The sequence below is a fragment of the Phocoena sinus genome, chromosome 1 (genome assembly GCF_008692025.1).
Source record: "Phocoena sinus isolate mPhoSin1 chromosome 1, mPhoSin1.pri, whole genome shotgun sequence".
Classification (NCBI taxonomy): Eukaryota; Metazoa; Chordata; class Mammalia; order Artiodactyla; family Phocoenidae; genus Phocoena; species Phocoena sinus.
In genome coordinates, this window is record NC_045763.1 from 52,786,133 (window position 1) to 52,811,265 (window position 25,133).

Sequence of the window (25,133 nt, forward strand, 5' to 3'; positions counted from 1 at the left end):
GCCTTTCCTGACGTTCCCTGTGTATCACTTTTCCTAACTCCTTCAAAGAACCCACTATAACCTCTGTGTGGTTCCATCATCATACCTGTATTTCTCTTTGCACAATTTTGTTTACCTCTCTGTCTTCATCCATGAGATTCTAAACCCCATGGAGACAGGGGTTATGTCTGATTTATTTCAATATAGCAGCATTTAGCACACGCACCTGGCATGCAGGAGGTGCACAATAAGTGTTTGATGATGAACACATATTAAAAATTCTGTACCCTGACACAGGAGGAAGAGATTTCCCAACAAGCACTTGCACCAGGTATGAAATCTACCAATTCTGGTATGTTAGTGACATAATCAGTTAACACAATGAGAACAACATTAGCCACAGGTAGCATTTCACTACCTTTTAACTCCTGAAGTCTCAAATTGGAGGAAAAAAAATTCAGCCCTTTAACTGGTAGAAAATATTCTGGAAATGTCCCAACCATACCTATGCAAAACTAAAACATCCCCACCCTGATGGCATAGAATTTCATTTTGGTAATTTTGTTGTAGAGAAAGTGCATAAAAGTCACTGGGTCACTCTTTTTTCCATGTCCCTTAATCACACAAGGAAGTGTACTCCTTCCTTCTTTTTTTTTCGGTACGCGGGCCTCTCACCGTTGTGGCCTCTCCCGTTGCGGAGCACAGGCTCCGGACGCGCAGGCTCAGCGGCCATGGCTCACGGGCCCAGCTGCTCCGCGGCATGTGGGATCTTCCCAGACCGGGGCATGAACCCGTGTCCCCTGCATTGGCAGGTGGACTCTCAACCACTGTGCCACCGGGGAAGCCCATTCCTTCTATTTTTATCTTGTTTGTTCACTGTTTTATCTCTAGTGCCTAGATCAGTACCTGGACTGTGCAATAAGTATTTTTTAAATGAACAGATCTAAATGGAAGATGAGAAAACATGGCAAAAAACCAAACAGCAATCCGAGCTTTTCTTCAAGGGTCATGCACCCTGATTTTTCTCCTTTCTGGGGTGCCAGGAGGGATTGAATTGATGTCTAGGGACATTGCTGACGGCTACGCCCCAGCCACTGCTCTAGGAGATGCAAATGTGAGCTTACTGCTGACTCTTCCAGGTGGAGACAGGAGTGGGAGCCAGCCACCCGTTCCTCAAAGGAAAAAGGAACCGGAGGTGGGGGGCAGCAGAAACTTGAGTGACAATAAAAATCAAACCCAGACACTTGGAACAACACAGACCCAAGACTTTGTTCCACATCCAGTGACTCACTAAACTGAACAAGAGCCTAAAGAGAGACCATGAACTACACTGAGTTACCCAACTGCTTCCTCCCTTGCCTTTCTTTCCACCAGAGATGCCATGTCCAGGAGAAAGGTGCTTTGGATGACTTTTAAACATGTGTCCGTTTGTTATTTCAGCTCCACAAAGCGCCTCAAGTCTGTGGAGGATGAAATGGACAGTCCTGGTGAAGAGCCATTTTACACAGGCCAAGGGCGCTCCCCGGGGAGCGGAAGTCAGTCCAGCGGGTGGCATGAAGTGGAGCCAGGTAAGCGGGCTGGGCATTGGGCTTGTAGCCGCCCCTGTAAAGTCCAGGATGCATGGGAGTCCACGCCAGGCATAAAGGGAACACAGCAAGCTCAGAGCAGTGGACTTTTTCCACGTGAACACGTGTTTGTACCTGACTGCTGCTTTTATGAAAGGGTGGTAGCGCAAGGATGCCATTTAACTGAGAAGAGAGACTGAGAATGGTGTGTAGGGTTTTCTACTCTTACATCTTTTCACCTACACTGCAATCCAGCGTTCCATTTGCCTTCGCTTTCATTTTATGCTAATTGCCTTTTGGGTCTGGTTTTATCTTTTAATAAAATAAAAACCTATCTACTTTTTCAACTACGTTGATAACATTAGAAAGGTAGGATGGGTTCCCTGTGTGATAGCTTGTACTTGGATCTTTATAAAATGAGGAGACTTTTAAATATGTTTTCCTGTTACTGGATTTCATCATGATTCTTTTTCTATTTAAAAGGAACAGCTATCTTTATGCCCCTCTTTCATGGACTAAGCAAATGATGACTGCTAGTTTAACCTCCTGGGGTAGTTCAGTCTTGGCTCTGGAGTCTTGAGTAATGTGACTAATTCTGATAGCAGAAGCTTTTTGAAACTTTTCTCAGTGTCTAACCTCCACATGGGCAAGGGAAAATCTTCTCCAGTGGCTTCCTCGATATGCAAAGTCAAATGCTGTAGAGAATAGAGTGGGCTTTGGAAAAAGACAGGCAGAGTGTAATCCTGACTCCAGCTCCTGCTGGCTGTGTGATTATAGGCAAATTACCTGACCTCTCTGAAACTAATTGTCCCCATTTTTATAATCTGTCAATAATAATAGCTATGTCAGTGCTCTTGAGAATTAAATGAGGTAATATACATAACCTGTCTGAATCACACCTCGTACAGTTCCCCAACCCGTGCCTCAGAGTAATTCCCTGCAAAAACAGACAAGCGCCAAGAAAATCTCTGAACCCCTTCATCTTCAAATCTTAACTTTTTTCTCTCCTCTCTAACATATCAAAAGAGAATCCTCAGAGGGTGTGACTAAAAAGGAAATAGCACAAGGGAGATTTGGGGGATGATGGAACTCTTCTGTATCCTGTTTGTGGTGGTGATGGACAGGAATCTATGCATGTGTTAACATTCATAGAAAAGTATGCCTTCCACTCCTGAATCCCCAGGCAGTTTTGCTATATGATAATTAAAAACAAAACAAAACCTCAGGCTCCACTGTCTGACTCCTTTATCTTGTTCACTTTACTAAAATGCAGAAATTTCACTTTGCCTTACTTCTACCTAATCTTTTCACCTAACTCATTCATTCATTCACTCACACCTTCACTGGGATATTTTCTCATGATGAGGAACTATGCCTGGTTCTGGGAACTCAAGGATGAATGGGAAGGCTATGGCTCCTGCTTTCAAGGAATTCACAGTGGGGGTGTGGAAGAGACACATAAGAAGATCTTTAGGGGAGATTGGTTCAAGATGGCGGAGTAGAAGAACGTGCGCTCACTCCCTCTTGTGAGAGCACCAGATTCACAACTAACTGCTGAACAATCATGAACAGGAAGACACTGGAACTCACCAAAGAAGATACCCCACACCCAAAGACAAAGGAGAAGCTGCAATGAGATGGTCGGAGGGGCGCAATCACAATAAAATCAAATCCCATAACCTCTGGGTGGGTGACTCACAAACTGGAGAACAGTTATGCCACAGAAGTCCACCCACTGGAGTGAAGGTTCTGAGCCCCACGTAAGGCTTCCCAACCTGGGGGTCTGGCAATGGGAGAAGGAATTCCCAGAGAATCAGACTTTGAAGACTAGCGGGATTTGACTGCAGGACTTTGACAGGACTGGGGGGAACAGAGACTCCATTCTTGGAGGGTACACACAAAGTAGTGTGTGCATCAGGACCCAGGGGGAAGGAGCAGTGACCCCATAGGAGACTGAACTAGGCCTACCTGCTAATGTTGGAGGGTCTCCTGCAGAGGCGGGGGGTGGCTGTGGCTCACCATGGGGGCAAGGACACTGGCAGCAGAAGTTCTGGGAAGTACTACTTGGTGTGAGTCCTCCCAGAGTCTGTCATTAGCCCCACCAAAGAGCCCAGGTAGGCTCCAGTGTTGGGTTGCTTCAGACCAAACAACCAACAGGGAGGGAACCCAGCCTCACCCATCAACAGTCAAATGGATTAAAGTTTTACTGAGCTCTGCCCACCACCAGCCTCTCCCATCAGGAAGCTTGCACATGCCTCTTAGCTAGCCTCATCCATCAGAGGGCAGACAGCAGAAGCAAGAAGAACTACAGTCCTGCAGCCTGTGGAACAAAAACCACATTCACAGAAAGACAGACAAAATGAAAAGGGAGAGGGCTATGTACCAGAGAACAAGATAAACTCCAGAAAAACAATTAAATGAAGTGGAGATAGGCAACCTCTCAGAAAAAGAATTCAGAATAATGATAGTGAAGATGATCCAGGACCTTGGAAAAAGAATGGAGGCAAAGATCAAGAAGATGCAAGAAATGTTTAACCAAGACCTAGAAGAATTAAGGAACAAACACCTAGAATAATTAAAGAACAAATGAACAGAGATGAACAATACAATAAACTGAAATGAAAAATACACTAGAAGGAATCAATAGCAGAACAACTGAGGCAGAAGAAAGGATAAGTGACCTGAAAGACAGAATGGTGGAATTCACTGCTGCAGAACAGAATAAAGAAAAGAGAGTGAAAAGAAGTGAACACAGCCTAAGAGACCTCTGGGAAAACATTAAACACACCATTTGCATTATAGGGGTCCCAAAAGAAGAGAGAGAGAAAGGACCCGAGAAAATATTTGAAGAGATTATCACTGAAAATTCCCAAACATGGGAAAGGAAATAGCCACCCAAGTCCAGGAAGCGCAGAGAGTCCCAGGCAGGATAAACCCAAGGAGAAACATGCTGGTATGTGTAGTAATCAAATTGACAAAAATAAAAGACAAAGAAAAATTATTAAAAGCAACAAGGAGGGGGGGGGGGAAAAAAAAGCAACAAGGAAAAAATGACAAATAACATACAAGGGAACTCCCATAAAGTTAACGGCTGATTTCTCAGCAGAAACTCTGCAAGCCAGAAGGGAGTGGCACCATATATTTAAAGTCATGAAAGGGAAGAACCTACAACCAAGATTACTCTACCTGGCAAGGATCTCATTCAGATTTGACAGAGAAATCAAAAGCTTTACAGACAAGCAAAAGCTAAGAGAATTCAGTGCCACCAAACCAGCTATATAACAAATGCTAAAGGAACTTCTGTAACTGGAAAACACAAGAGAAGAAAAGGACCTACAAAAACAAATTCAAAACAATTAAGAAAATGGTAATAGGGATTTCCCTGGTGGCACAGTGGATAAGACTGCGCTCCCAATGCAGGGGGCCCGGGTTCCATCCCTGGTCAGGGAACTAAATCCCACATGCATGCCATAGCTAAGAGTTTCCATTGCACAACTAAGGAGCCCTGGAGCCATAACTAAGGAGCCCTGGAGCTGCAACTAAGACCTGGCTCAGCCAAATAAATTAAATAAATATTTTTTTTAAAAAAAAAGAAAATGGTAATAGGAACATACATATTGATAATTACCTTAAATGTGAATGGATTAAATGATCCAACAAAAAGACACAGGCTCACTGAATGGATACAAAAATAAGACCCATATATATGCTGTCTAAAAGAGACCCACTTCAGACCTAGGGACACATACAGACTGAAAGTGAGGGGATGGATAAAGATACTCCATGCAAATGGAAATCAAAAGAAAGCTGAAGTAGCAATACTCATAGCAGGTAAAATAGATTTTAAAATAAAGAATGTTATAAGAGACAAGAAAGGATGCTACATAATGATCAAGGGATCAATCCAAGAAGAAGATATAACAATTATAAATATATATGCACCCAACATAGGAGCACCTCAATATATAAGGCAAATGCTAACAGCCATAAATGGTGAAATCGACAGTAACACAATAATAGTGGGGGACTTTAACACCTCACTTACACCAATGGACAGATCATCCAGACAGAAAATTAATAAGCAAACACAAGCTTTAAATGATACATTAAACAAGTTGGACTTAATTGATATTTATAGGATATTCAATCCAAAAACAACAGAATACACATTTTTCTCAAGTGCTCATGGAACATTCTCCAGGATAGATCACATCTTGGGTCACAAATCAAGCCTCAGTAAATTTAAGGAAATTGAAATCATATCAAGAATCTTTTCTGACCACAATGCTATGAGATTAAAAATAAATTACAGGGGAAATGTGTAAACAACACAAACACATGGAGGCTAAACACTATGTTACTAAATAACCAAGAGATCACTGAAGAAATCAAAGAGGAAATCAAAACATACCTAGAGACAAATGACAATGAAAACACAATGAACCAAAACCTATGGGATGCAGCAAAAGCAGTTCTAAGAGGGAAGTTTATGTAAATACAAGCCTACCTCAAGAAACAAGAAAAATCTCAAATAAACAATCTAACCTTACACCTAAAGGAACTAAAGAAAGAAGAACAAACAAAACCCAAAGTTAGTAGAAGGAAAGAAATCATAAAGATCAGAGCAGAAATAAATGAAATAGAAACAAAAAAACAATAGCAAAGATCAATAAAACTAAAAGCTGGTTCTTTGAGAAGATAAACAAAATTGATAAACCATTAGCCAGACTCATCAAGAAAAAGAGGGAGAGGACTCATCAATAAAATTAGAAATGAAGAAGGAGAAGTTGCAACAGACACTGCAGAAATATAAAGCATCCTAAGAGACTACTACAAGCAACTCTATGCCAATAAAATGGACAACCTGGAAGAAATGGACAAATTCTTAGAAAGTTATAACCTTCCAAGACTGAAACAGGAAGAAACAGAAAATATGAACAGACCAATCGTAAGTAACGAAATTGAAACTGTGATTAAAAATCTTCCAACAAACAAAAGTCCAGGACCAGATGGCTTAACAGGTGAATTCTATCAAACATTTAGAGAAGAGCTAACACCCATCCTTCTCAAACTCTTCCAAAAAATTGCAGAGGAAAGAAAACTCCCAAACTCATTCCATGAGACCACCATCACCCCGATACCAAAACCAAACAAAGATACTACAAAAAAATAAAACTACAGACCAATATCACTGATGAATATAGATGCAAAAATCCTCAGCCAAATACTAGCAAACAGAATCCAACAACACATTAAAAGGATCATACACCATAATCAAGTGGGATTTATCCCAGGGAAGCAAGGATTCTTCAGTATACGCAAATCAATCAATGTGACACACCATATTAACAAACTGAAGAATAAAAACAATATGATCATCTCAATAGATGCAGAAAAAGCTTTTGACAGAATTCAACACCCATTTATGATAAAAAACTCTCCAGAAATTGGGCATAGTGGGAACCTACCTCAACATAGTGAAGGCCATATATGAGAAACCCACAGCAAATGTCATTCTCAGTGGTGAAAAACTGAAAGCATTACCTCTAAGATCAGGGACAAGACAAGATGTCCACTCTTGCCACTATTATTCAACGTAGTTTTGGAAGTCCTAGTCACAGCAATCAGAGAAGAAAAAGAAATAAAAGGAATACAAATTGGAAAAGAAAAAAGTAAAACTGTCACTGTTGCAGATGACATGATACTATACATAGAGAATCCTAAAGTTGCCACCAGAAAACTACTAGAGCTAATCAATGAATTTCGTAAAGTTGCAGGATACAAAATTAATGCCCAGAAATCTCTTGCATTCCTATACACTAACAACAAAAGGTCAGAAAGAGAAATTAAGGAAACAATCCCATTCACCACTGCAACAAAAAGAATAAAATACCTAGGAATAAACCTACCTAAGGAGGTAAAAGACCTGTGTTCAGAAAACTATAAGACACTGATGAAAGAAATCAAAGATGACACAAACAGACACAGAGATATACCATGTTCTTGGATTGGAAGAATCAATATTGTGAAAATGACTATACTACCCAAAGCAATCTACAGATTCAGTGCAATTCCTATCAAATTACCAATGGCATTTTTACAGAACTAGAACAAAAAATCTTAAAATTTGTATGGAGACACAGAGGACCCCAAATAGCCAAAGCAATCTTGAGGGAAAAAAAACAGAGCTGGAGGAATCAGAATCCCTGACTTCAGACTATATTACAAAGCTACAGTAATCAAGACAATATGGTCCTGGCACAAAAACAGAAATATAGATCAATGGAACAGGATAGAAAACCCAGAGATAAACCCAAGCACATATGGTCAACTAGTCTATGACGAAGGAGGCAAGGATATACAATGGAGAAAAGACAGTCTCTTCAATAAGTGGTGCTGGGAAAACTGGACAGCTACATGTAAAAGAATGAAATTAGAACACTCCCTAACACCATACACAAAAATAAACTCAAAATGGATTAAAGACCCTAATGTAAGACCAGAGACTATAAAACTCTTAGAGGAAAACATAGGAAGAGCACTCTTTGACATAAATCACAGCAAGATCTTTTTTGACCCACCTCCTAGAGTAACGGAAATAAAAACAAAAATAGACAAATGGGACCTAATGAAGGTTAAAAAGCTTTTGCACAGCAAAGGAAACTATAAACAAGATGAAAAGACTCTCAGAATGGGAGAAAATATTTGCAAACGAATCAATGGACAAAGGATTAATCTCCAAAATCTATAAACAGCTCATGCAACTCAATATTAAGAAAACAAACAACCCAATCAAAAAATGGGCAGATGACCTAAATAGACATTTCTCCAAAGAAGACATACAGATGGCCAAAAGGCACGTGAAAAGCTGCTCAACATCATGAGTTATTAGAGAAATACAAATCAAAACTACAGTGAGAGGGCTTCGCTGGTGGCACAGCTGTTATGAATTTGCCTGCCAATGCAGGGGACACGGGTTCAAGCCCTGGTCCAGGAAGATCCCACATGCTGTGGAGCAGCTAAGGCCGTGTGCCACAATTACTGAGCCCGCATGCCTAGAACCCGTGCTCTGCAACAAGAGAACCCACCGCAATGAGAAGCGCACGCACTGCAACAAAGAGTAGCCCCCGCTCACCGCAACTAGAGAAACCCCATGCACAGCAACAAAGACCCACACAGCCAAAATTTTAAAAATAAAATTAATTAATTAAAACAAAAAAAAACTACAGTGAGGTCTTACCTCATACCAGTTAGAATGGGCATCATCAGAAAATCTACAAACAACAAATGCTGGAGAGGGTGTGGAGAAAAGTGAACACTCTTGCACTGTTGGTGGGAATGTAAATTGATACAGCCACTATGGAGAACAGTATGGAGGTTCCTTAAAAAACTAAAAATAGAATTACCATATGACCCAGCAATCCCACTACTGGGCATATACACAGAGAAAGCCATAATTCAAAAAGACACATGCACCCCAGTGTTCATTGCAGCAATATTTACAATAGCCAGGTCATAGAACCAACCTAAGTGCCCATTGACAGATGAATGGATAAAGAAGAAGTGGTACATATACACAATGGAATATTACTCAGCCATTAAAAGGAACGAAACTGGGTCATTTTTAGAGATGTGGGTGGGCCTAGAGACTGTCATACAGAGTGAAGTAAGTCAGAAAGAGAAAAACAAATATTGTATATTAATGCATGTATGTGGAACCTAGAAAAATGGTATAGAAGAACCAGTTTGCAAGGCAAAATAGAGACACAGACATAGAGAACAAACGTAGGGACACCAAGGGGGGAAAGCGGTGATGGTGGTGGTGGGATGAATTGGGAGATTGAGATTGACATGTATGCACTAATATGTATAAAATAGATAACTAATAAGAACCTGCTGTATTAAAAAAAAAAAAAGTATAACCCCAGACTAACCATGAGAAGGACATCAGACAAATACTAGTTGAGACTCACTGTGCAATGTATTTGACCACTACTCTGCAAACTGTCAAGGTCATCACATATAAGGAACGTCTGACTAACTACCACAGCCTCGAGAGGCCAAAGAGGCATGACCCCAAAATGTAGTGTGCGGTGCTGGATGGGATCCTGGAACAGGAAAAGGACAGTGGGTAAAAACTGAAAAGATGGGAATCAGGTGTGAACTTACAATAATGTATCCATATTGATTCACTAATTGTAATAAACGTAGCATAGTAATGTAAAGTGTCTGTAGCAGGGGAAACTGGGTGTGGGTATGTGAGAACTCTCTGTACTGTCGGCACATTTTTTTCTGTAAATCTAGAGTTTTAAAAAAGTAAAGCTTATTTAAAAGAAAAAAAAAGAAGAAGATCATTATGTGGTGACATGGGAGTCGCAAGGATGGGGAATTAGCCTCTGGTGCTGCCGTTTTCTAAGTGTTATCAACACAGCATTCAAGGTGTGGTGGGTCCTCTACAAAGGCCACACGTCAGCTTCACTCCACACTGATACTCATGCCAGTTTGCTGAAAGCAACTAAGAAATACACCCAGGCCTAAATGAACGTGCTGACCACCCAGGCTGCCAAATGCATCATCAGCGCGACCTCAGGAGAGTGCCAGTGAGAAGCTTATGTGCTATTAAAAAATTTGCAGATCTAAATGTTCTTTGAACTCTTTTTAAGAGGCCAATTAAAGTCCTGGCCCGTTTACCTGCTTTTGTGAAAATCAGAATCAAAATATATAAGTTTGGGACATTGTGCCTGAGGGTCATACTGATGTGGTTTTATACAGACTGAGGTGCTTCATTGTGTTGATGTACATGAAGCTCCTCCACCATAAGCCCGTCCTGTCAAGGTAGATTCCTTTGGGGCCTATCTGGGGGAAGTGGGAGTACGTTGACTATAGAGTACCTTGACCTAGTGACTCTTTTATTCAGAGTAATTCTGTTCTTCTCTGCATATGATTCAAATGACCATAAATTTTAACATCTGAATACCTATATCCTTTGTGGTCATTAAATAACTAAAATTTAATGGCTAAATCCTTTTTGGGAGGAGATATATATATACATATAGTAATAATACTACATATTATACTATATGTATATAGCATATATGTACATATAGTATAATATACTGCATATACTATACATATATATGTGTGTATGTATATATATATAGAGAGAGAGAGAGAGAGAAAGAGAGAGAGAGAGAGAATAAGTATATATTTGTAGGGGGGTTCTCTAAGAAAAACATTTATATTTTTAGAGAAATCCCCCATAATTATACTGTATACTGTATTCCTGCACTGATGCTCCATTCTCTGTCCCTATTTCTTTACAGAAAAATGCAGTTTCATGTTATATGTGCAGGGGGTGGGGGAGGACAGTGAATAAATTTACATTTGGCCATATTCAGCATAGAAAGTCATAATTGAAACATGGCCTGATGGGACATTAAAACTCAGCTGAAGGATGTTGTACATGTTCGTGGTGACTTTGGTGTCATTAACTCACACCAGCCATTTTAAATGGATAATTTATGCTGCCAGATGGTCCTTTTTGGGGATTTTCCATCCAGCCCAATCCCCTTTTTGGCACAGAGGACACCCTTCTGTTGTTCCCACACTGATCCGGGACTGCATAGCTTTTCCCCAGGGGTACAGTTCATTGAGTAGGAGGCTTTTAGTGATTCACTCATGTAAATTACCTTCAGAACGTGTTTGGCGTTATGTATATCTGAAGGCACCAGCCGCCTCGTGGTTGCCTACATTTGGGATAATTCTCTCAAGCAAGTACTAAAGGATATTTTGTTTATGCCTCAGATGTGACCCAGGAAGCAAGGCCTGTACTTATTCCTCACTCAGAGAGCTTTGCATCTTGTTTACCTGCCCTCAAATGCTTTTTCAGTGCTCCCCGGCCAAAAGAGGGCCGAAGGTTGCCAGAAGAGACAAATTTCCTGGAGCAACAGGAAGGCTTTGGAAAGTAAAACAAACCAGACATGCAGTAAATTACATGGGCTCTTTCAAATGTCTTTTGTAGTATCCTGTTCCCCATTAGTTTATCTCAGCACTTTTAGTGCACAGCTCTTATTATCTGGGAAGAGGGGCATAGGAGATTAAAGATGATGTTAGTTTAAAAACATCAGACAACCTCAAGCTGACTTTTGCTTCTCTTACAATGCTGCATTTGTTCTTTCCACTTAGTTTCGTTTCCCAGTTATCTCAAAACTGGGTTAGATTTGAAGCTTTGAAGCTAATCATGCACTGATGAAATGAGTCCTATGAAATTCTATCAAGCAAAAGTGCACATACCATCAACTCTTGTTTATCTGTACAAATGAAAAATTGCAGAGGAACTGATAATGCAAATAAATAGGAAGGAAACCAACAGGCAGGCGCCTACACTGGGTCAGACGCTGCACATGGTGCTTTCATATATATGGTAATGATTATAGTTATAAATTGTTTAAGTACCTCCTGTGTACCAGGTTTTTCGGGGTTTTTTTTGTTTTTTTTTTTTTTTGCGGTACGCGAGCCTCTCACTGCTGTGGCCTCACCCCTTGCAGAGCACAGGCTCCGGACGCTCAGGCTCAGCGGCCATGGCTCACGGGCCCAGCCGCTCCACAGCATGCGGGATCTTCCCAGGCCGGGGCACGAACCCGCGTCCTCCGCATCGGCAGGCGGACTCTCAACCACTGCGCCACCAGGGAAGCCCTGGGTTTTTTTTTAATTGCTCTGAATCATGCAAGTAGAATGAGCTTGCCTCTGCAGAGATGAAACTGAGAATTATAAAAAATTAGGTGACTTGCCCAGCGCCACAGAGATAGTAAACCTGTGGATCCTGAATCCAAATTTCAACCTAAATCTGATTTCGGAGTATAAGTTTTGTCTTCTGTACCCAGAAGACAAAATAACCTCTTTTACCATAAACATTTATGCTTGTATTTTAAGGTCTTATGTCCTGAGCTTGTATTTAAATATAAAGCATAACAATTAAAAATTTTTAAAAATTACTCATCAGAAAGACCTGAAAAATCCCCCACTTTCCTTATCCCAAACCCTTGTCATGCACCCAGGCCAGAGAAAGAATGTGGGTTTATTAAATACGCATAGGATATAATATATGAGCAAACGGTATTAACTGTTAACAAAGTGAAATATCTACCATTTTTTGCCCATAAAATCAAACAATCCTCAGCATTCAGATCTTTGTTCAAATAATACCTTATCAGAGAGGCTTCTAGTGATCTGAAATAGCTGCTGTTTCTCTTGCATCATCCTATAATTCATAACCCTGCTTGCCTTCCTTTCTTCATAACACTATCTCTTGTTATCATATGTTCTCCCTCTAGAATATACACTCTGAGCAGTGGGGCTGAGTCTGTCTTTTCCACTGCTGTACCCCCAGCATCCATGACAGTCTGCCACATAATAGGTACTCAATAAATGTTGATTGAGTGAATGAATGAAGCCTATAAAGCAGGGAATTTGGGTGCTTTCCATAAATCTGAAAGCAGATTTTGCCACCCGTAATTCTCTCAGAATTGATGTTTACTATATTCTCAATCTGTAGGCTGTTATTCAGTCAAATCCAATTATTAGCAAGTAGTAAGCAAAACAATTGCTAAGGCTCAGCCATGGGCCCTGTTGACAAGTGGTAGTGTTATCAAATTTTATTACAAGTATCCCTCACGTTAAAGGGTATCACTTTAAGTGAATCAAACCTTTTTTTTTAAAAGATAATACTTTATTGTCTTCTAAGATAATACTTTTTTTAAAAAAAGATAATTCGTTATCACAAGCTCTATATCAAGAATCCCAATAGGGCTTCCCTGGTGGCACAGTGGTTGAGAGTCCGCCTGCCAATGCAGGGGACACGGGTTCGTGCCCCGGTCCGGGAGGATCCCACATGCCGCGGAGCGGCTGAGCCCATGAGCCATGGCCGCTGAGCCTGCGCGTCCAGAGCCTGTGCTCCGCAACGGGAGAGGCCACAGCAGTGAGAGGCCCGAGTATCGCAAAAAAAAGAATCCCAATAGTGAATCTTTATAGAATGTTTTATGTAGCCTTCCTAATTTATGTCTGAAAATTTTAAGATTTCCACATGAAATTTTCTTTTATATAAGCATAAGTAACACCCATATGAGACACTATGAGATCTGTATCACGTGAGGTCTAATCTTGCTATTCAAAGTGTGGTCTGAGGACCAGCAACATAGCATCACCTGGGAGCTTATTAGAAATACAGAATCTCAGGCTCTAGCCAGGCCCACAGAATTTTAGCAAGATCTCTGGGTGATACTTATACATGTTAGGGATTGAAAAGCCCTGATCTAGTCTCCTCCTCTGATTGTTCCTTTATGTAGGCTCTCACCACTCAATCATTGCCTTGTCTAGCGGCACCCTGAACTTTCAGTGTTGTGCTCTCCCAAGCTTTCTCCCTACTTTAAGTAGGAATGCCTTTAACACTTTTCTAGATAGATAGAAATCTAGCCTATTTTCAGACAGATCAGAGAAGATGGTACCCTCACACAGTGATTCATACCTCAGTACAAGAAAGAAACTTCTCTCTTCTGCCTCTCTCATCTTCCTCCATTTGAAGTGCATGGAGAAGAAGAGCTGGTCATCTAATCAGTATAGTTCAATTCAAGCCAAGTCACTGAATCTTTATTAAGTGCTGACTGTGTACAGTACAGAGTAGTTACAGGATGACCCCGTCAAGTCCCTGTCTTCAAGGGCAAACCAAATTTCCTCCATTGTCAGTCACCATCTGTAAGATGGGCACTGTTGTTTCTACCCCATCTCTGTCGCAAAGTTACAACAATCAAATGATGAACTTGAACTTCTGTTCCAAATGCCAAAGTCCTTTGTTAAAATTAATGTTCTTTAATCATGTGAAGTATCATTAGAATTATTATTTTTTTCCCTTTTTAATTCTTTTTTTTCTTTTACATCTTTATTGGAGTATAATTGCTTTACAATGGTGTGTTAGTTTCTGCTTTATAACAGAGTGAATCAGTTCTACATATACATATGTTCCCATATCTCTTCCCTCTTGCGTCTCCCTCCCTCCCACTCTCCCTATCCCACCCCTCTAGGTGGTCACAAAGCACTGAGCTTATCTCCCTATGCTATGCAGCTGCTCCCCACTAGCTATCCATTTTACGTTTGGTAGTGTATATATGTCCATGCCACTCTCTCGCTTTGTCACAGCTTCCCCTTCCCCCTCCCCATATCCGCAAGTCCATTCTCTAGTAGGTCTGTGTCTTTATTCCTGTCTTACCCTGAGGTTCTTCATGACATTTTTTTTTTCTTAAATTCCATATATATGTGTTAGCATACAGTATTTGTCTTTCTCTTTCTGACTTACTTCACTCTGTGTGACAGACTCTAGGTCTATCCACCTCATTACAAATAGCTCAATTTCGTTTCTTTTTATGGCTGAGTAATATTCCATTGTATATATGTGCCACATCTTCTTTATCCATTCATCCGATGATGGGCACTTAGGTTGTTTCCATCTCCAGGCTATTGTAAATAGAGCTGCAATGAACATTTTGGTACATGACTCTTTTTGAATTATGGTTTTCTCAGGGTATATGCCCAGTAGTGGGATTGCTGGGTCATATGGTAGTTCTATTTGTAGTTTTTTTAAGGAACCTCCATACTGTTCTCCATAGTGGCTGTACCAATTCACATTCCCACCAGCAGTGCAAGAGTGTTCCCTTTTCTCCACAGCCTCTCCAGCATTTATTGTTTCTAGATTTTTTGATGATGGCCATTCTGACTGGTGTGAGAGAGACAAACCCTACCCAGCTCATGGTGGTTGGATTAAATGCTATTGGAGTAAAAGGAGAGAGCTGACTTTAGAATTAGGGACACTGTCCTCAAAAGGAGGCAACGAAACTGGGTTTCCATTGGAGCCCAAATGAGAAATGCTTACACACTTGAAAGTGAGACATGATGTCTCTTAGCCTTTCAGTTATTGGTATATATATAAATTTAAGTGTTCTTCATATACCTTTCTTTCTAAGATACATATATCTTGCAAGCCAGCTTTGTGGCTGTCCTGTGAAACTTCTCTGGTTGTCTGTGTCCCCAGAATTGACTCATCCGAGGGTTCAGTGGGCTTCATGGATTACTGAGTTGCACCCCTATCCTCATTTGAGACATACATACCAGTCAATTTCAGCACAGTTAAAGATAGTTTTTATTGTGAAAAAACATGAAGTTGTAGGACTTTTTCAGTGAAATTTAGTTCTGTGTTTGAAAACAGGAGCCTCTTACTCCTTAATTTTTCTGCTATAGGAAGATATTCAGAACTCTAGCATGCCTTCAATTATTTTGTGATTGTAAATCCTTATTAACAGACACGATTAATTTAGCCAAGATGCTGGAAGTTCTAAACAGTTCAGTGAAAAGTTTTAAAGTCAAATTTGGTAAGTAGTAAATTTAGCTGTAGTCCTTTTCTTAAAAACTTTCAGAGATAAACTTCTTTCAGAGATAGATTTCTTCCCAAAGGCTTAGCAGTCCTCATTTTTGAAGGTTAAAATTAAGCACTGTGATAGCATACTGTCTATTCTTATCACAATTATTAAGTCTGGAAATACATTTTTAAAGGCATTTGTAGAAGAATATTTGGTAAACATCTCATCAACCAGCAGCCCAGGACATTTAGAACCAGAGTTCAGGGTCACAACTGCTAGGAGCACAATTGGATTTTGCAGACTTATGTTGGTCCATTGTAGTTTTCAATACTCCATAATAAGTTCACTTGGATTCCCAACCCTGATAGGTCCTAATTTGACTGTAAACAGTCGTTCATCGGTTGTAGGAGTGGGGGAAGTTTGCCAACATAAACTTGTAGCTGAGAAGTATAGGCAGAGCCCCATTATCGATGCCAATAAAAAGGCAGCAGACTAGTAACAGTAATACATCGATCATGGACACTCAGCTGTACTGGCATGTATTAGGGGAAATGATTAAATCTCCCACAATCTCCTGCTGTAATAGGAAGAGTCACTGTTACAGAACACTGCCATAGGATCAGTGTCTTGGCTTTTCTTCTTACATTTATAGAGCAGTGGGAAATCATCATTATGTGACAACGTTGTCTCCCATTATCTCTTTAGTATTGACACTTGCTCTTAGAGGCTGGTGCACCAGGGAGCACCACTACAGTAACAAGGGTTCCTGCTCTTTAGTGACCCTCTTTTAGCAGAGAAATTTCATCCAAATAAGGTGTTATGAAAGGAAAGCTATATTACAAAATGAGCCTTCCTTAACTACCCTTCAAAAATGTCCGAATTTCCTTTATCAAGCCTATTTTTTAAAGACAAAAAAGGGGCGCTAAAACAACCTATTGTAATTGGAGTCTAAAACTTTACCTATTAGGAAAAAAGAAATACTCTTCTCACATACGTGCACGTACACTATATATGTGTGGGTGTGTGTTTGTCAAATACGTAGATATGGTAGAACATGGTCCAAAAAATGACCATTGTATACCTGAAGCCTGTTATAGTACCTGGCACATGGTAACCATTCAACCAAGATTTGTTGGATAACTAAATAAAGAATGAGATGGGGACCACACATGTCTTGTCTTGTCCTTTGAGGAGGGCAAAGTGCTCAGGAAGCAGAGTGCTGCGTACATCTGTTGAGTGAGTGAGTACAGTTTGACTTGCATCAGAGAACTCAGGTGCACGATTTCGTGAATACAGAAGCTCCCAGGAAAACAGATGCAGCATTTCAGCTGGTCTTATCTGAGTAAATAAATTACCCAAGTCGCCAAATTTTTTATTTCATGTTTGCAAATGAAGCTGTGTAAGTATGCTAGAAAGAAGGAGGGAAAAAAGTATCCTATACCTTAGGTTTACACGGGAAATCTTCCTCCCTCCCCTGTTCCTATCACCGTCTTCAGTACAGCCCGAGTCTTAGGTAGCAAAGAGCTGGCTCATTGAGTGGCCTTATTTAGCACATTGTAAGGAGGAGCTTTAAAGTAAATTTCAGGGACTTCCCTGGTGGTGTAGTGGTTAAGAATCCGCCTGCCAATGCAGGGAACACGGGTTCGATCCCTGGCCCAGGAAGATCCCACATGCCGCGGAGCAACTAAGCCCGTGCACCACAACTGCTGAGCCTGTGCTTCTAGAGCCCGTGTGCCACAACTACTGAGCCCACATGCAACAACTACTGAAGCCCACACGCCTGGAGCCCATGCTTCTCAACAAGAGAAGCCACCGCAATGAGAAGCACACGCACCTCAATGAAGAGTAGCCCCTGCTCGCTGCAACTAAAGGAAGCCCGCGCACAGCAACGAAGACACAATGCAGCCAAAAAAAAGCAAATTTCATTCCAGCCACGACAATCTTCATAGGCTTGCTGGGGAGGGAGAAAATAAGAGAAAAGTAGCATGTATTATAAAGAGGAGAAAAGTACAATTAAGATTCAAAAGCCTCCAATTCTTGGCTTCTGTCATGAGCAAGCCTGAAATTTTTAGCAAACGACTTCTCTGAATTTTCATTTCCTCATATGTCAACATTGGGTTCTATAAAACACCTTGGCCTTCCTAACTCACAGTTTTGAAAAGATCAGATGAGATTATAATAAAAACAGGAACTACCACTTATTAAGCACCAGCTGTGTGAAAGGTACTGTGCATGACACCGGACATAGGAGTATTTTTAATAAATGTAAAGTATACTTATAAACATATAGCTTTATACAGATATTAGCTATCCCTTTTTCAAAATGCTGAAGTGCTATGTGAGTTTAAGATACTATGAAATTAAACTGAAACCCTAGTATACATGTCTGCGTCTGTTATATATAAAGCACTGTGCAAGATGGTAGAGGGCATATAAAAATAGATAAGACAAACCTTCTAGCTCAGTGAAGGAAGGACAGGTAACTGGTTAAACCAATACCCAGTTCTGCAAGGTATCGAGTACGCTAAGTGTCACGTAGGTTAGGATCTGATTCGTTGGCTTAGACCACCATCCTCTGCTGTAACTGAAAAAGCAGATGCATCAGCCATTCCATTATTAAAGGAGCATCAGTGAACACCGGTCCCTGTTTCCTTCCTTTCATACTATCAGAGTCTTATCTTTCTTTATCTCTGAGAAGCAGGTAGAATGCTGATGTGCTAGGAAACACTCTGGAAGCACACAAGGCAATGCCATCCTACTCCAGCAAAAGATACAGCTTTCTGCACCCATGGACTCAACCCCTTCCTAAAGCAGTGTTCTGACTTGTAGATAGTGAAAATGGGCAGAATCTAAGCAAATATTTACTTAGAGGAAACAAAATTATTCTGAATTGAGATTAAATTCACCAAAGGGAAAAGTAACCAGAAAGTATAGTTGGAAGAGGAGAAACAAAAGATATAGATAGATAGATAGATAGACAGATAATCAGACTTACCTAAGAATGTCCTGTGTTGATTTTCCTTTGTCTAACAGATTTTATTTATCTAATAAATACTAATAAATATTTGTAGAACTCAAACAGAATGTAGTTTTAACCTCTGATATAAAGAGAAAAAATACTTCTTAAAGAAGTGTTCCTACTTCCTCTGAACACAATGTAGATATTTCATAGACATGAGTAATACCACAATCTGATTAACAATAAAAGATAAATTTACTTGTATTTTGTCATTGGAATGCTGCTGAAAATTTAAATATATAAGTGTTTTATTAGAAAGGGCTAATGTTTATTGAGCATTTACCATGGGCCATACATTGTTCTAAGCTATCTGTATATATTTTTATATATGTAGCTATATATTTATACATATATATGTGACAAATATGTGCATATATGTATAAATATAACATGTATATGTACATATATGTTCAATTTGTAAAAGTGATACAGATCACTAATAATACTATTTGCAGACTTACTTCCCTCTCTCGGTCCTACATACTGATGATTCTATTTAAATGTTAAATAATCAAGTATGACACTGTCAGTTTATGTGGGAATAAAGTTCTCTCTAGTTTGGCCAACCAGTGTTTTTAATAAAATTGGTTTTTCATACTCTAGAATTAAGGGGCTTTCTATGGGGATGAGGGGAGAAAAGGAGGAAAGAAGTCCTCAGGTGCACGCAGGTCTCAGGAGGGAATAGCTTTTCCGCCCGTGCTGTGCAGCAGGTCCTGATGTGGCTGTGCACACCCCAGTCGCTTTCCTGCTCAGCGGAGGATTACAGTAATGCCTGTTTATCCAACTCCGTCCATCCAAGGATTTCAAATACATCATAAACTCATCAATTAATCAAAGATATGACACCCATATTGAGATGATGGGTGAATTACGTCCTAGAAGATTACGAGAAACGCTCACATCAACGTAGTAAATCAGGGACTGTTTCCTGATGGATTCCTGAACAACCCACCAAATACTAAAATGGAGAGGGTTCCTTCCTGCACTGAATCACAAAGTATGTCTCTCAAATAGGAGAAAACTTCAAGAATAAAAAAATCACTTTATTTCTAAGTGATGAAATATTAAACCCTGATAAAATAACTGAACCCATTTCAATACAATTATGCAGCTTGCCTCTTCAGAGTAAAGTATTACTGATCTCCCTTTTGTAACAATTAAAAAATCCCCCTCTGAAGCTTTTGATTTTTAAATACCGGGTTACTTTGGTTCCTCGTTCTCTGGTCTGTTTGGAGTAAGGGACTCTGTGCTGTGGTCCAGTGTCTCCAGCCACCGTGGGGAAGGTCTTCACAGCCAGCTGTGAACGTTCATTCAGATGATGCTCCAGCCTTTGTGGATTTTAATGTGGTCCAAACATCTTATTGTCCTTCATTTTGAAGAAACATGCCAACCTCTAGGGATTTTTCCACTTTGTATCTAATGAGAGGTAAAGTTTTCATTTGCATCCTTGCACTCAAGTCATTAGGAATTCAAGGAATGGCAACCCAACATCCATTTCTAAACTGAAGTGTCCTCTGCAGTACCAGATTATTCTGCAGCGTGAGCTATTCCAACCCAGAAATCACTTCACTGTGGTTAGCTTCTAAGATGAATGAATTCTAGGATATCATGATTGCTTGTGACTTAATGCCAGTTAGAATTCGCCATCTGCCTTTCAGCCATTTCGTGAACCTGAGCGAAGAGATGGTTTTCAAAATGGCTGTGCAGCACCTCTCATGTTTTAGCACCCTTTAGGGACTTACATAAGCAGCGCTTCATGTTCTGATGTCAAAATACACGTGCGAGGATTAAAAGTAGTATGGGATGCATAAGAATACTTTTCAGGGCCAGCTATTCTTTGATATTTATCACTTCATAGCAGTGACACCTGCTTCTAATTTTAAGAGTTCTTTTTGCCAGTGGGTGATTTCTTTTTTTCTTCAGAAAAGAAATCGTATCCTCAAAAGACTTAACTGGTAACTTTTCCCCTTTTGATGTGTTTGATATTTTTATGAGTTTGTCCATTGGCACTGAAGCCTTAACATGCCTTTAGTTTAAAAAAAAAATCTTTATAACACATAATTATTATATTGGGTCACATAAATTTATATCCTAGCCACACATTTAGAGACTTTTGCAGAGATATATTTGTTATAAATGTCATTATCTGCCCCCTTGGACTAATTGATAGTTGTCTGAAGTTGACCAAAGCCAGAGAAATAAACTCTCCCTTGTGGGAGAGGTTCAGCAACTTACATTCAGTACGGATATTTCGTTGTTTTTCACATTCAATTGGTGACAGTTGTCTTTTGAGGGTTGGTAAGTAGAACGAAAAAAAGGAGAGGAACCTAGTTTTGTCTGTTTAGATACATATGAAGATAGTCCTTTGGCTTGGGTGTAGCCAGCCTACTTAAAGAGTCCAATGTGGTTTGCTTTTTTGTTTTTATAGTGCGTAAAGACCTTTTCCTAATAAACACTCTATAGAGTTAATTATCCTAGTAGAAAAAGATGCAAAAGATTGTACGTTGCTAGCATCCCATTCTGACTGGCCCGTGGGGAGTTGTCTGTATAAAATTGGATCCTTGTGCTGGGTTCCAAAAAAAGGTGTGAATATGAAGGAGAAGTGCTAAATCATGACTCCAGAGAAAATGTCGGCCATGAGCAGTTTTTAGTTTAAGTGAAAACCAAACTTTAGGATTTGGACAAATAAGACAAGGAGAAAAAAGGGTGAATCATTAACTCCAATATAAAAGTGTTATGGTGATCAAGTTTCAGCAGACTTGCATAAGACACTCAACAAAGGCTGTGACTGAATGGAACTAACTCATCTACTTAATTGATGTGAAAAGCTTTGCCAAACGTTTATCCTTCACGTCAGACAAGTAATTTTTAATAAAATATTTCCAAGATATGAAGACAGTTAAGAAGACAGCACAGTTTTTAACAATTGCACTCCTAAGTAAATGGATCTATCATTACATTGTCACAAAGAATGACAGTGAGAAGAAACATCCTGCTAATCCCTCTCTGATAAATGTTCAACGTAATTAGACAGACACCGTCTCTTAAGTGTTCAACGTAATTAGACAGACACCGTCTCTTCTGTTGAATGTAGCATTAATCAGAAGTGCAACTTTACAAAGAATACTCTTTTCTAATATGTCATTTTGCTTCCAAAAGTGACTCACGTAGTTGTGCACAGCTATTTCCTTTTGATTTTATGTTTTTGTTTGTTTTAGTAGTGTTTAGTAATAGTGTGGACCTTTTGCATCCACAAAGCTGCATTTGAGGTTAGCAGTTCATTTTGTTTTGCCAACTATCCGAATAACAGAGCTACTTGAAGTATTTTGAAGCTTTGAAATGACCTGTTGGCTCATCTCACTGAAATGAAGGCGTGACTCTTTTAGAGAGAGGCTTTCTTATAAGGAAGAAGCCAGACGTTTTCTGCATTAAACAAGAGCTCGAGAGAGAACGTGTCTCAGTGAAAAATTTAATGTTAAAATGATGAAATGTGTTGCCCCCTTTCAGCATCCACAGGCATTGCCTTTTTAAAAAATCCATTTCCTTTTGCTCTGTGGGCTTCTAGCCTGAACTATGAACTACCGCATAGTTATAAAGTGGTATCCGCTCCGTTCATTGCACGGCTCTACCTCCCCACTTTCTCAACGACTCAAAGGCCTTTGAAGGCAAAGAATAGGGTTATTGAAGGATGGGAGGCAGATTTCACTAAGTAACAGGTGGAGGTCAAAGTAGTTTATTTGTGGGGATGAAAAGAGTGCAGAGATGAAAAATCAAATACTTTGCCGTAATAAGGTTAAGCAACAAAATGCTGACTACACTAAGCTGAGATTCTAGCTGACAGAACCTTTTCTAGTGTTCATTACTTGATTTCACAGTTCAAGCAATTTGAAGAGACCTAAAATTATATTGCTCTTTTCCCCTATGAAATGTTCCCATCAGTTTCAAATTTTACTTTAAATGAGGTGATGGGTGCTCTGCTTGTATCCAAGGAACATTAGGACTTAATAGATTCCCAGTGCAGGCATATCCCAAGCATGGAACATCGCAGACTGCATCACTTACAAATTAAATTCTACCAGTAGGAACCTTAAACTCCAAGATTTCAATCATGTTTTAACACACAGACTGAACATATTTTAATAAACACATAACTTCACATCATCTAAATGAATATTGTAGGTGAAGAAAAGCATCTAGAAGGATATTTACCAAGCTTGAGCACTGGGTTACCCCCAGGTTGTTGAACATAAAGAGGAAAGAGCTTTTGTTTTTTTCCCCTTTATACAATTCTGTATTTGTATAGTGCATATATTTTGCTTTTGCAACTTAAAAGAGGGTTAAACATGCTGAAAAAATATATAAAAGTAAGATTTATCTACTGTTCTACAACAGGACCAAAAAAGGTAAAAATGTTATTTGGTGGCATATAGACCAAAGCTATTGAATAGAACTTTCTGCAGGGATGCAAATGTTCTAAATATGCACTGTCCAGTACTGTAACAACTAGCTAAATATGGCCATTGAGCACTTGAAGTGTGGCTATGCTGAGCAACTGAATTTTTAAATTCATTTAATTTTAATTAATTAATTTAAGTAACCACATGTGGCTAGTAGCTACCATATCGGACAGGGCAGATACAAACCAAACATATGTATGATTGAGTTTTTTACTTTTCATCTGGGTATCTAGGCAGAATGAATAAAACATTATGTTATATTGTACTATATTTATTTTTCATACAAAGAAAATAGTTGGGTTTTCTCAGTAATTTCTTCTTCATTCTCAGTCCTCTGTGAATGTGTGTGATTGCTATGTTGAGCCAAAATCAATCCTTCCCTGAACACGTGGAAGGATGAGATGGTTAGGGGGAAGATGGGATGGGTAGGGAATCTCCAACTCGTAAGTATATGGAGCATGAAATGCAATTTTAAAATTTTAGCCCTGACACTGGGGTGTCTGTATTTACCCTGAAAGGAGAGGAAATCCCCTAAAAAGTCATGAGACTTTATTGTTGGCCAAGGAACTAGATTTTTTAAAAAATATCTTTATTGGAGTATAATTGCTTTACAATGGTGTGTTAGTTTCTGCTATATGACAAAGTGAATGAGCTATACATATATCCCCATATCTCCTCCCTCTTGCGTCTCCCTCCCACCCTCCCTATCCCACCCCTCTACGTGGTCACAAAGCACCGAGCTGATGTCCCTGTGCTATGCGGATGCTTCCCACTAGCTATCTATTTTACATTTGGTAGTGTATATATGTCCATGTCACTCTCTCACTTCGTCCCAGCTTACCCTTCCCCCTCCCTGTGCCCTCAAGTCCATTCTGTACGTCTGCATCTTTATTCCTGCCCTGCCCCGCCCCTAGGTTCTTCAGAACCATTTTTTTTTTTTAGATTCCATATATATTGTTAGCATACGGTATTTGTTTTTCTCTTTCTGACTTACTTCACTCTGTATGACAGTCTCTAGGTCCATCCACCTCACTACAAATAACTCAACTTCATTTCTTTTTATGGCTGAGTAATATTCCATTGTATATATGTGCCACATCTTCTTTATCCATTCATCTGTTGATGGACACCTAGGTTGCTTCCATGTCCTGGCTATTGTAAATAGAGCTGCAGTGAACATTGTGGTATATGACTCTTTTTGAATTATGGTTTTCTCAGGGTATATGCCCAGGAGTGGGATTGCTGGGTCGTATGGTAGCTCTGTTTATAGGAACTAGAATTTTTGTATGACGTTTTCCTTGTGTCTATTCTTTTTACTCTCTCTGGTTGTAAATTTTCACTTACAAGTGAACATTTGGAATACATTAGAGAACTCATCATTTCTTTTCTCCTGAATAATCCATATAATTTTTACTCCATTCTCCCATTTTTTAAAAATTGAAGATATCACTTGTGTCCAAGCCTTTTAAATTACCTGAACTTCTTTATGATGTGGTAATTCTTTGGGGGGGTCCTTTTAGCTCATTTTAAATAGTTGCATATAGAGCAAGAAGGATAAACCTCAGAAGCTGTATTAACTTTCATTTTATTCTCTCCATCATAAAAATGATTTTAAAACATTTTTATTCACTGAAAAAGGTTAAAAGTCAAAGTAGTCTGAATGTTTTACTTTTTTATTGTTGAGTGTGTTAATCATAATAAATTACAT

At 39.6% G+C, this 25,133-nt stretch overlaps 1 protein-coding gene across 5 annotated transcripts in view; it reads left to right on the top strand.

The window, feature by feature from the left end:
* NFIA (nuclear factor I A) overlaps nt 1–25,133 on the top strand; it is a 396,670-nt gene that overhangs the window by 262,507 nt on the left and 109,030 nt on the right. For all 5 annotated transcript variants that reach the window (XM_032649031.1, XM_032649049.1, XM_032649023.1 and 2 more), the window contains one exon: nt 1,420–1,547. In XM_032649031.1, coding sequence (XP_032504922.1) covers nt 1,420–1,547 — 128 coding nt within the window. The remainder of the gene's footprint in view (nt 1–1,419; nt 1,548–25,133) is intronic.